Source organism: Rutilus rutilus (genome assembly GCF_951802725.1).
Source record: "Rutilus rutilus genome assembly, chromosome: 18".
In the NCBI taxonomy this organism is placed as follows: Eukaryota; Metazoa; Chordata; class Actinopteri; order Cypriniformes; family Leuciscidae; genus Rutilus; species Rutilus rutilus.
Window position 1 is genome coordinate 27,578,133 of NC_140231.1, and position 13,833 is coordinate 27,591,965.

Below are 13,833 nucleotides of genomic sequence, written 5' to 3' on the forward strand. Positions count from 1 at the left end.
GACCGCTGGTAAAGCACATTTGCTACAACTGAACTTAAGATGGTGTTCTGAAATATTCGGTGTCTGAGATTTTCGGTGACACTGGGCGGAAGCACTTCTAATCTGGGTAGACTTGAATTTCTTGTGTTAGCCTATGTTTCCAAAATTGCACACAAGCATGAAAACATATTAATGTACTTTAAATATTTGTATAATCTTAATGGGCCATGATGAAGCATGTGATAACGAAATATAATGTAGTCCATAATATAACCTGCATTCTTTTCCAAGCAAGATGACTTGTACACCAGGACCCTGTACACCAGACAAAGCAGACACTTTTATTTTTCACTTTGTTTTGAACATGACAAGTGTATTTACAGTTTAAATAATACAGGTTTGTTGTAAATGTAATTTTATCATATATTTTTTATTTGAATATTTGATTGAACGTGTCAGTTGCAAAGGCTGGTATCACTGGGATTGCATGAGCAGACCAAATTTAGATTTTTCTGGGATCCCAAGACCCTTTGTGAAGTGTGTTAATGTGTGTTTAAATAAATGTGTTTTTGCTAATTATATGTGCCATTACTTCTCCTTGTTTGTGAATAAAACTTCAACACAGAATCAGTTGCTCTTTTTTATTATTATAAAAAATTTAACTAGTCTCATGATTTACTTTTATCTTTTATATTTACAGTAAAAGTGCAAATTACTACATGGTCTATTATTTTAGCCACTAAATAAATGTCATTAAAATGTGAACATTTTAATTGTTATGGAAAGCCTGTAGAATAGAATTAAAATATTTCCTTGTGAATGTACTGCAGGTTTGTTCATTTCACAACTTGAACAATTTAATAGCTCCATATCACTACTGTGTTAAACTGATTTACCGTGCAAAATAATTTAGAATTTCATGTTTTGTCATTTTCTAAACTAAATGAATCATTTTTTGGGGAAAAAGCTTGGGAATGTTTTTTGGCTACTATGAAAAAAATAAATAATAACACTTCACTTTAGGATTTTAAAGCTGCAGTCGGCAAGATTTTTTTGCTCATATTCACTAAAACCGACATGCTCCGACAGAACAACATAAATCAGCCGGTTTTAGAAAAAAACCCGCGCTTCTACCTCCACCTGGGGCCTGTTTCAGAAAGGAGGTTAAGTGAAAACTCTGAGTATGTTAACCCTGAAATGAGCGAAACTCTGGGTTTTCCGTTTCAGAATGGGAGGTATGTCAAACCCGAGAAAGCAGAGTAAGTCAAGCTCGTTTCTGAAAGAGAAGTAACTTATACTCAGAGTCAGTTACCATGGCAACTTACTCTGTGAACCTAACCTGATCGGGAGCAGGTTTTCTTAGATAAACCCAGAGTTTTTCTTATGTAGTAAATGCATCTTGATTTACATTTACATTTACATTTATTCTTTTAGCTGACGCTTTTATCCAAAGCGACTTACAATTGCTATATATGTCAGAGGTCGCACGCCTCTGGAGCAACTAGGGGTTAAGTGTCTTGCTCAGGGACACATTGGTGTCTCACAGTGGATTCGAACCCGGGTCTCTCACACCAAAGGCATGTGTCTTATCCATTGCGCCACACCACCCCTTTCAGAATGTTTAGATATTTTGACTGGAAACAACAAAATATTGTTTTCAACAAAACAAAAAGGCAAAGTAAGAAAAGCTTTTTTTCACGCTCTCCGTCTCTGCAAGATTCGGAAGGAATTCAGATTTCGCTTGGCACAGCTACTAGAAGACTTACAACTGTCAGACAGGTTGCTCACGTCACATCCACGTCGTCGAGCTCAGTTTGAGTCTGTGCAGTACGCTCAGCCATCAGGAAGTGAGTGCTTCTAATTTGCTTCACTTTTCTCCGTTGAAACCTATGGGGTCACTGTGTCCAGTTTATATACTGTCTATGGCTGTTGCCATGGTGAATCGTAATTTCGGAGCTCCATTGATCATGGCTTTTCATAATCATGGTGCACGCACTTAACTCGTCTCAGAGTCAACCTACTCAGAGTAGATTAAACTAATGCTGGGTACACACCAAAAGATAATCGGGCTGATTTTGGGCCGATTTCCCCCCTTCCGACAATCCTAGCTATGTCCCGATTATCTTGATGGTTTAACAGATTATTTTATCAGATTTTCCCTTGGTGTGAGGTGTGTTAAGAGTGTCCGGACCTGCTCGGAAGAACGTCGGAGCCGCTCCGATCGCGAATCGTAAATATTAAACATGTTTAATATTTACGATCAGAAATCCTGATGTGTGGGGGGAACCCCGAGGACAAACGCGCGCTCGCTCTGGAGATTATCACGTGAAACAAAACAATATCCAATCAGAAAGCGAGATGATGGAAGACACGGTCATTCTCACACACACACACACACACACACACACACACTTGCAGGAAGCTTAATGTTAAGATTTAGTATTCATAAGTGTAAATTTCGAGGAAACAAGCCTTTGTTTTTCATTTTAAGTGCAGAAATTTTACAATACCTAAACACAATTGGGTTTGAAAAATAAGAAAGCTGCAAAGTGCGTTTCAATCTGTAAACATTTTCAAATTTTTGTTTAACTTTTAAGTTTGTCACTGTTTATGTATATGTCTTTTTATGTTTGTTTATCGGCTTTACTCTTTGTACCCCCTGACTGTAATTGTAATTCTTAAAAAAAAAAAAAAAAAAAAAAAGAAGAAGCTGAGTGTTAAGGGTTCAGTGAGGTTCTATAGAGGGATTAAATAACTTTTTCTAAAGAGACAATAAATCCAATAAAGAATAAATAAAGACAATAAAGAATGAATATATTTCTGTATAAAAGGTTATATACAATGGTAGGTACAATGGTTTTTTCACGTGAATTTTCTGTGAAAATCATTCCAAACACTATAGCAATTTCTTCCTGCATGTTGTCCATCATGCTTATTCTGAAGTCTCACGATATTTTGCGAGATTTCCTGTGTTCATAGTCGAGACCCTGGTTGAAAATCTGTTTGTGTGTGGTGTGCTGTCTTTGTCACATCATGGCACACCACACACTATAGGAGCAAAACGCTTAAATCTAGGATTTTTTGTCCTCATGTTTGTGGTCTGTCACATTTTGAAAATCTTATAAGATGTCAAAAATCTTTTGGTGTGTACCCAGCATAACTCAGATGTTCTGAAACCGAAAACTCAGGGTAAATCAACTCAGAGTTCAAGTTTTAACTCAGAGTTGGTTGAACCTCCTTATTGAAACGGGCCCCTGAAGCCTGTAATTTGTTTTGCAAAAAAACACCGCTCCCGGTTCTTCTGGTCCAATCAGCGCAGGGCTGTGTGAGATCTGACTGTCAGTCACAGTTCGTGCAAGCCACAGATCCCCCCTCCCCCCTTGCGCACGTTTGTTTACCAACTGAGGAAGCAATGTGAAAATAACAGAACAATCACAGCAGTGTGTATATGTCAAATTTCCATATTATTAACAATAATCCTCATACTTTTGCCAATTATGTCTCCATATAGACATTTGTAAATAAATGACTCATGGTTTTTTTTTTTTGTTTTTTTTTTGTGGTTGATCAATTTGATAAAACATAATTGTTGTGGTAAGCTTGTAGAATTGAACTAAAACCTTATGAGTGCAGCAGGGTTGCTAATTTCACCATCTCACCATGATTCTAACCATCTACAGGGGGCATGGCCACGAGTTTGAGAACCACTATTAGGTTCAAATATATGTCAATGGACTTTACAATTATATTACACAATGGAGGTGTGAACTTAAAGATATTAGAAATTCTATATTTTATTAAGATATTACAGAAGAATGGGGTTGTCATGCCAGTGCCACTATCTTATTTCGTTGTATTTTTTATTGGATTAATAGGCTATATTCTAATGTTCCAAATATAATTGCATTCTACTAATTCAGCTATAGCCTAAACAATAACTATTTGACTAAAACTTGTCTACTAATACCTGTTTGCGTGAACTTTAACTTTGACATTTTTTTAACTGGTGCCCCGCCTCTTACTTCTCTCTTACTTTATGCCGTTCTATGGCATCGTGCTGGGAAAACAGGAAGGAATACTGTGCTTTGCGAGTTACCCTTTGCTTGTTGATAAATGCGTGTAGGCTACTACAGTTTGCTTTGCCGATTGCTAGACGTGATTGGCAAACGGTTTACGGTTAAACGGTAAACGCCCGATGATGTGAGGCGGCGATACCGTTCAGTTTTTACAGCATCCCTCACAAATGAATCATTTAAATGTGATTCATTAAGACATTTGATCATAACGTTTTGATTGATGTGTGGAAAGTTTTGAACAAAATGTAGTGGAAATCTGTTTTTGTAGCCTTGGTAGCTACTACAAGACTTCTTGAATTTGTATTTTGAATAGGTTCTTTGAAATTAACTGATTTGATAAAGTGTCGATGCCAGGATGTGCTTTATAATATTCACATTTCAATTCACATTTATTTGTATAGCGCTTTTTTACAATATGCCTTGTATTGTCAAAGCAGCTTTAAAAAAAAAAAAAAAAAAATGCATGTGTCTACATAATTTAGTGATCTGTTATCAGAGGTAGCCTAGCTATAAGTCAGGTGACTGTCCAAGTTATGTATTTCAGAAATGTACAGCTATACAAATCACGCAGTTAAATGTATATTAAACAACATATTAATTTAAGACAGAAACAGTGAGCTCATTGACGTAGTGAATACATGTTGTTAACAATTGATTAGAATGTATAGAAAATTTATATTGATGCATTTTGATTCAGCATTTGTATCAAGTTCTCACAGGAGTTGTAATCATCTCACATGTGTTGGGCATTTAAAGTCTTCATAAGAAGCTGGATCCAAACTGGAGCTGACTTCTGCCCTGTCCAAATACTCACACTTGCGGTCTTTGCACTTGACCACGTGTCTACTTGAATGACGTATATTTCCTGTAGCTGGCCCAAGTGTTCAAGTAGACCAGTGCTGCGTTCCAGTCCACTTTTAGACACGCACTTGCGAACTTCCCTAAGCACTTCCCCTTGGGGGAATCCCTGCCGCCATTTTGAAGTGCGTTGCACTCGTGAAGTGGGCGAGGGAAGTTTATATGGACAGACCCTCGTTCCCTCGATTTTGAGGGAGCGAGTCTACTTCATATGTACACTTCAGGCACCTATATGTTCCACAATGCAGTACGATTGTGACATCCCCACATATCTCATCTAATCACCACCACAACAAACAACTATATGATATATTAATGCAATTATTATTATTTTTTAAACAACCCAAACACACTGGACTGGAACGCAGCACTGAACTGAAGACAGCAGGTGTGTGTAACTTTTGATAACCCGATTTAAAAAAAATGCAAGTGTTTAAAGAGCTTGTTTTATATTTTCATTTTTGCATTTTAAAATAAACTTCTAAATGTCTATTCAGTATTCCCACTTCTAAATGCCTGTTCAGTAATCCCTATGTAACTAGAAGACACAATTAAAAAATTGTGGCGCTTCTAATTAAGTGATAAGAAGCAGTTCCAAATGTTGTACAAAATACATATACCCTACTCATCAGGTGAAACACATTGGCCCTCATTTATCAAAAGTGCGTACACCAAATTTCCAGCGTACACCTGGCGTACACCCAAAACCACGGTGACTTTGAGATTTATCAATATGGACGTTGGCGTACGGCACGCTCAAATCCTACGCCAGCTCAGGAGGTGGTGTACGCACGTTTTGAATGCGGGAATGCGCAGAAAAACAATTCCTAACACCACAAAACGCACTGACAAACTAAAAGATATAATATATTATGACCCACTGTAAAAAAAACAACAACATAAACTTCAGTGTTTATTTTTGTGCAACATGGACTTCAATGTTTAATTTGTGTGAATTTACCAAAGCATTTGAATTGTAGGCATATGTATTCCTTAAGTTGCGAGCCTGTGCGCTTTACCTGACGTTTCAAGCCTTGTTTATACTTTCGCCTGGCTCCGCAGCGCGAGTCTCCGCAGACTGCGTGCGCACCTCCCTAAACGGACGAGGCGTTACTCGACGAGCTCGCCGTTGTACTATTCTTTGAAACGATGGTTAGGCCAGGGTTAGGCCCGGCAGGTGTGCACGGACTGGGTTTAGTAATGAAAGGCTTTCAATGACCAAAAAAATAATTAAGACTGACAAAATAATAAAAATGCCATTCTTCTTATTTAAAATAATAATAATAATACAAATAATAATAATAACGACATTCTTCTTCTAAATAACAATAAGCGTCATCATTAATAATAAAAATCTAGAAATCAATTTTGTTTCTTTCCACTTCCCTGGTTTCGCTTTCTCTTTCTCAAAGAAGTTTCTCTTCTTTGCCGTCTTCCGTGTGTCCATGGCGTAAAATGAGGGCGTGGGGGAAGCGGAGACTTGAATATATAGGGGCGTGTTATTCTAATGACGATCGATTTCAGCCGCGGCATTTATCAAGGGCAGGTATTGCGTACACCAGAATTTCAAAGGTACGCACAGCTTCATAAATCAGGCGATGAGAAGAGTGTAAGCATAATCTTACGCCAATATATACGCCCGTTTCTACGCAAGATTGATAAATGAGGGCCAATATGTTTTACTTCCAAATTATATGTAATTTCTAATTAATTTAATTTACAGTGGAATGTTTTCCTCGACATCCTGTGATTTCAGGGCACATTTCCCGAACATAGATAGTGTGGGTTTAGTGTGTATTAAGGGCACAGCACTTTGGCATTTTTAAGACATTGGATCTTGTGCACTTACTTCCTGTCGTGTGCACGCTCTGTCACAAGTGTGGGTATTTAGACAGGGCAATACTCTCTAGTTACCTCAGAATGGCCATCTTGAGATAAAACAGAAAAGCAAATGAAAAATAATTATAAGCTGCTTAAATCAAATTAAGCAAAGATAATCATCTGATATAACTGAAATACAAGGTTATGAGTTGCATTATATGAATACATGGCTAAAGAGATGTCTTTAATCTAGATTTGAACTGAGAGAATGAGTCTGAGACCCGAACTTTCTCAAGAAGGCTCCAGGGTTTAGATGAGAAAACACTTTCCTTCCAGTTTAGTGGACTTGGATATTCTAGGTACAACCAAATTGCTTCATTTTGGACTAATTGTTGCTTGTTTATTGAGGATGCGGGAGAATCAACTAATGCATTACAGTAATTAATTATTGTAATTGTAACTAATGCATTACAGTAATCTAGTCTGGTCATGAATGCATATAGCTTTTCTGCATCAGAAACAGTTTTGGTTAGATATAGCATCCCTTACAGAACAAAAATATATGGGAATATACTGCAAAATATAATGCTTATATTTTTCAAAATACTGCAATATATGCATTGACCATGTATGGCTAATGAATATAACATAAATTAAGCAAAATAAATGATTTTATACTGAAAGGTTCAACCATTTCATATTTTTAGGGAATTGAAATAATATGTACACATACATAATACATAAACTTAAATGAAAATAACATTCAAAATACATTAACATAAATTTTACAAGGAAAGAAATACAAATAATAAACAACACATTTCTACATAATATCAAAATAAACAATAAAACAATGAAACAATGACCCCCCTGTTCACTCTAGGAAATGGACTATGCCTAAACTACCCAGAAATATTTGGGATGACATAAAATGAGGAACAGGAAGACCACACTTCCTCTTAAACCCCACCCCCGGAAACCATGCTGCAGCCGTGAACCCAGATGCTAATTTTTGAAAATGGGGGTATAAACTAATATAGTTGATGTAAATTCTAAATAAAGAAAAAAAACTCTTGATGTCTTTTGTCATTTGTCTAATGTGCACCTAAAGTCACCAAACTCATATTTAACCAAACAATCAGAAACAAACAAACATTTATGCAAAAAATATAAACCAAACAAACACAGGTCATACACAGCAATCAGGGGTAACTTATGACATCGTCACATACATGTTCCCATATAAATGTGAATTTATGTTCACACACACACATTCACGGAATGAGTTACAACAGATTTCTAGTTCCCAGCAAGCTTGGTTTCTGACTGTTAAAGGATCAAATCAAATCAAATGTTAAAATAAAGCGTTATTTAATGTGTTTTGCTCAATATTAATATAGGGGGAGATCTGTTAGTGTTTAATGCTATATTATTATATTTTTTTAATTTAAAAGGTTTCCTGGTATGCCTGTGTTTTGGGGGTTACCATTGTGCTGAAGAGTAGAGCCTGTGGTTTGTTTGATTGGCTTAATAATACCATTAAGACTTATTATATTTTAAAAGTAATGGTTGTGCACTTCTAATCAACAATATTGTGGTTAAATACTTTAATATATGCAGATGTGCTTGTGCTATTGTCAACTAGCTTAACAAATGTTACATTTAAGATGTAAATTATTTACAAAAAAAAAGAAATAATATTACACTAAATTTTTAAGTGTGTTTATGTTGCATGAGTAAATATATCTGCCATAAATTACACATGCAGTACCATATCTGATATCATATGCATCTATATTTTAATAAATATATTTGTCACATATTTTTCAATATATGAAAAGCGGCAGTTCCTTATCTATTATTCAATATGTTGTAATATATTACACTGTAAAAAATTTCTAACCCTCCCAAATCAAAAATTTCAAGTGACCGATAACATCTAAATTTTTCATTTGGCCCAAGTGAAATTCTGTAAATTTAATTTTATAATTTACAGAATTTCATTTGGGCCAACTGAAAAATTTAGATGTTATCGGTCACTTGAAATTTTTGATTTGGGAGGGTTAGAAATTTTTGTGTAGTGTAGCACAATATATTATTCTGTATATTTTCAAATTTACTGTTAAACCATTTAATATATTAATCATTCATATATGGAAAATATATTTGCGTTCTGTAAAGGGATGTTCTGTAGCTTTATAGCGATGTTTCTGATGTGGAAGAAGGCTGTTTTTTAACATATGAAATATGATAAAGTCATTCTTTTTCAATATACCTTGACGTTTCAGTGACCACTATAGTTAGATAGCCCTCATCACATTGTAGCACAAAGTTGTTGGATAGGCTATATGTGTTTTAATATCGCCATCTAGAGAAATAAGCACAGCTTCTGTGAAAGGAATAACATCAATATAATATTAGCTTCAGATAATAATATTGGATGATAGGCTTACCAGCTTTAATCACATTATTGGAAATTGCAGGGTATATCATAATCGATAAAAATATTATTTATAGAGAGTGTCGATATTAAACCTTATGTTTTCACATGTCTGTTTGTGTGAGTTAACAACAGGCCACACTGGATAAAGGTCTGGATATTGCCATCTAATGGATTTTTTTTTTTTTTTTTTTTTACTTCCTCTGTGAGCCTCCATGTGAAGAACAAGAAATACACTCCATCCATACATTTCACAGGTTTCTGATAATAATATTACCGTTTTTAATCCCATCAGATAAAGAGTGATACACATTTTTTTACTCGTTAGGCAAATATTTTGATTTAAGAAAGAATGATTTCATGGATGACATTAGTTTCATTAAGAAACAGAGGGACAGTGTCAACACAATTATATTCTTATTAATTTTTTTTTGAAATACAGTAGTTTATTAGCACGGTAAAATAACATTCAGATCTGAGTATAGTTATCTCAATGGAATAGGGAAGTTATGCTTATCTGTACAAGAGATAAATATAATGCAACAGAAAAAATGAAGGAACTGAGAAAAGTAGCCTACATTATATACGTGCTTCAGTAATACAATATGACATAGGGGAGACCATACTGCAAGTTTTTACATCTTTTACTCCAAAAATTACTCCACGCAATAGTTCATTAACTTGACAGTTTTGAGAACAGAATAAAAAAAATTGAGAAAATAATATTTAAAAAAATTAAATAAGCTTGTTTGACAACTAGCCCCTATATTGTAAGTGTGTGTGTGTGTGTATGAAACTTTTTTGATTTAGGTGAAGTAGGTGCTTAACTTTCAGAAAATGTTGACAAAATATTAAAAGATGAACTTAAATATGATCTGTTTTATTATATATTAATTTCAAATGTACAAGTATATTAATTTCCTTGCAATCAAATAGATGTAAAAGTATCAAATAAATGTTTCAAATATAACCTATTTGTTGAAAGTGCTGCGATTCAATGTTCTGTCCTGTTTTAGACTTACAGTTCACCCAAAAATGAAGATTATCATCATTTACGCACCCTCAAGTTGTTCTAAACACTTTGTTCTGTTGAACACAAAAAAAATTGATATTTTGAAGAATGTCTGTAACCAAACGGTTATGTAACCCATTGACTTCCATGAAAAAAAAAAAAAAAAAAAAAAATGGTTTCAGATATTCTTTCAAATATCTTCTTTTGTGTTCAACAGAGCAAAGAAATTCATTTTAGAATTAAGTTTAGAATGACTTGAGGGTGAGTAAACAACATTTTTATTTTGGGGTGAATTGTGGAAGCTTGTTTTCTAATTTTGCAGTCTGAAATCTAATCATATTCTCAAGAGATGTGATCCTAATATGGCAATGTATAAAATGCTTTCACTATCACCATGCTTCTTAAACACACTCAGTCACAAACAGGAAATGGAGTCCCTTGATGATGTGATAAAGCTGGGTCAATTTTTCAACAGCAGCGCTGGATTTTTAACACCGGAAGGGGAATGGATAATGCTTTATCATGAATCAGGATTTGTGGCCAGAAAGAGACTGTTTCGGATTCAGTTTTCTGTCAGTGGCACAATGAGCAACAGTATAAAAAAGTATACAGTTGTTGAAACAAAAAGTTAAAACAATTTTCAGAATGATTCAAGTCTTTACACTAACACTAGCCTGACTATACTTACAACTCACGAAAGAGGATCCTGTCTGAGTGTTTGTTTTTGACAGTTTATTTTTTGCTCTTCTCCACCAAAACACAGATCTGATCTGGTCTCTGCACTGAGACGAGCCGTAGTAGAACAGAAGAGGGTCCAGGAAAACACTTGCGCTCCCAAAACACACAGCCAACAGGTAAGCAGCATATGATGAATCTGCCTCTCCACTGTTTCCTCCAGTAGCTAAACGAACACAGTGGTACAACAGGATGCCATTGGTTGGAGCGAAACACATCACAAACTCCATCAGCACAGTGATAACCATAATCACAGCTTTCCTTCGTTTTTCTGCGAGTGATGATAGTTTTGCTAATCGATTAGACTTGCCACTGAGCACATATATTATGATAAAGTAGCTCACTAAAGTGACAATGAGTGGCACAAAGTAGTAGAGGCAGGAGAGGATGGAGAACAGGTACATGTATAGCTGATCTGTAGGGTCATCATAGAAAAGCACATCGTGGCAAGTGACGCCCACATCCCTAATCTTGACCGTTTGTGTCATTGAGAGAAGTGGCACCGTACCAGCGAGCGCCAGCAGCCAGACCAGCACACATACACACGTGGCTTTCCTTGCACTCCTCCAGGTTAGAGAGGCGACGGGAAGCGCCACAGCCAGCAGTCTGTCCACACTCATGCACATCATCAGCAGTATGGAGCAGTACATGTAGCAGTAGTAAGCAGCACTGAGCACACGACACGCCACCTCACCGAACACCCAATCTGAAGCGTTCAGCTGGTAGTGGATCTTCAGAGGCAGCAGCAGGGTGAAGAGCAGGTCCACACACGCCAGGTTAGACATGTAGATCACAGCTGGTTTCTTCACTCGAATCCTACAGGTGAACGTCACCAAAGCCAAAGCGTTCAGGGGCAAGCTAATGAGGATGATGAAGATGTAGAACGAGGGCATGACGCGTGTGACCATCAAGCCTTTGAGGACGAGAAGAGCCTTGTCTGAGACGCCGAATATCTCCAGGAATGTGGTCCGGTTGCATTTTGAAGCATTCAGATCAGTGTTGTTACATGGATGTACACCTTTATAGTTAGACCGAGACACTGGTGCAAAACTTAAAAAAACGTACTCTGTAACCAAAAACAACACCATCAGTGACATCTCTTATAACATCAGTAGACAACTGAACATGACTAAGAGGTTTTAATGAAGATGTTAAACTAAAGAATCAGTCAAAACAAACACAAGGCCATTTCCTTCATTGTAAAAGTGTTGTTGGCAGTCTGTCTATGAGGATTTTGTACCTTCACGGGTTTTATTTGAAGGCGAGGAAGAGTTGGGTAATGTCTCATCCATATTGAAGTCAATCGGTTCATCGGTTTGGGCTATAAAGACACGATTAACAGCAAAACTGCGTCCAGATGGGGCTGTAACCAAACACAGAACCATCAGTGACAGCTCTCGCTGCTAGACAAATAAATGATAAGTTATATAATTTGATAAGTCCTAGCTAAATGCAAACAGCCATTTTCTTTATAGAGCTCTCTGCTCTAAGAGCAGCCTTGTTCAGCCTATTGTGGAAATATTAAAGTTCAATACAAATTTTCTTTGAAAAACAAAAAATTCTGCCCAGTGTAAAAAGCAGTGAGTAGCCTATAGAAATAATAATATACTAATACTTTATTTATGCCGATTCAGAGTTGTAAGGGCAAACAGTTATTTCTTAAGACTGGTCTTGTCCGGCTGCTCTTAGGTCAAAAGTATAGACAGTATTTAGAGGATCTATTGATACTATACCTCTGGGTTTCTCATGATCCGGTGGATAAACTGTATTAACAGTTACTGCAGTATCAGCTAAACTGTATTCAGCACTGACTGTAATCAAACATACAAAAAGAAAAAGACAAAAATTATATAACACTACTAGACAAATACAGGAAAACGACCACATCTGAGATCTCAATAAAAACTGAAATTTCTCCCAGCCAAAACAAACTCAGGACGCCTCCTAGGAATTCTGTGAACAGCTTCTCTATTTGGCGATGCGCCTGTAAGGATTAAGTTTGAGTATAAATTTAAATGACAAGTTATAAAATCCTGTTGCTTGATACTGGTGTTTTGAAACATTTATAGATGATTTTAGCTGGTCTAAGATAGTCTTTGTAAAAAAAATACATAGTCCGGCACTTTCTCTTATTTTGTTCACCTTAAAGTTTTCTCAAGAGCCTGGAGTAGGCTAATGCTGGCACTTTGCTTTCACAGCTTCATTTATTTATTCATTTATTTTAATATCTAAAAATAGCCCCATTATGGACTGGCCATACATTCGGGGTGTTTTTAAACCGTTATTTCAAATAGTATTCTGTTTTCATCTAGTATCACTCTTTTTGAATTAACCGAAACGTTATAAAGTATAGCCTATATACACACCAGCAAAAATATACAAAAAGTCGTCGCTTTTGAAAATCATAAGCTCATTTTCTTGAACTTATTGAACTTACCGTTAAAGATGGCAGTGCATGTGTGCGCATTCAGAATTAAAAACAAGATGGTTTGGATTTCCATGATGTGTGAAGTATTGTCCGTTTCTAGAACAAAAAGGGAATTTCAGTACGAAAAAAAAAACAAGCTCTTCAAACTGAAGAAAGGAAATGTTGCTTTGAGAATCAAACTCGCGCGTGAAGTCTTCAGTCTCCGTCTGAACAGTTATGTGGCTCGAGCGAGGATGTGCGTTACAATGTGGTGACATCACGGACCCTACGTCCCATATGGCTGTTTTTATAAAACCCACACAGTGTGTCTGACTGTCCCACAGCGCCCCTGGGAATGTTGGCTGTCACTTACACTTTACAGTTCAACATAGACAGACAGACAAACAGACGCTTACACCAATAACTCAAATACACATATTTATAGTTATACTAAAAATTGGAGCACCTCTTAATGAAAATAACATCACAACATGTATTTCCATCA

At 36.1% G+C, this 13,833-nt stretch overlaps 1 protein-coding gene across 1 annotated transcript; it reads right to left on the reverse strand.

Moving 5' to 3' along the window:
- Positions 1–10,337: 10,337 nt before the first annotated feature.
- Positions 10,338–13,563, reverse strand: LOC311276782 (proteinase-activated receptor 1-like). Its single transcript, XM_084386692.1, has 4 exons — positions 13,359–13,563; positions 12,655–12,732; positions 12,162–12,284; positions 10,338–11,987 (listed from the first exon to the last, which is right to left on the reverse strand). The coding sequence occupies exons 1-4, from the start codon at positions 13,420–13,422 to the stop codon at positions 10,837–10,839; spliced, it is 1,416 nt and encodes a 471-aa protein (XP_084242818.1). The 5' UTR covers positions 13,423–13,563; the 3' UTR covers positions 10,338–10,836.
- Between the last annotated feature and the right edge of the window lie 270 nt (positions 13,564–13,833).

Excerpts from the sequence above, each read along its gene's own strand:
- LOC311276782 (XM_084386692.1), bottom strand. The coding sequence starts at position 13,422 with ATGGAAATCCAAACCATCTTGTTTTTAATTCTGAATGCGCACACATGC. Across the intron at positions 12,733-13,358 it reads ATGCACTGCCATCTTTAACG|TCAGTGCTGAATACAGTTTA; the intron begins GTAAGTTCAATA and ends GTTTGATTACAG. Across the intron at positions 11,988-12,161 it reads TTCAAATAAAACCCGTGAAG|AGTACGTTTTTTTAAGTTTT; the intron begins GTACAAAATCCT and ends TTTTGGTTACAG.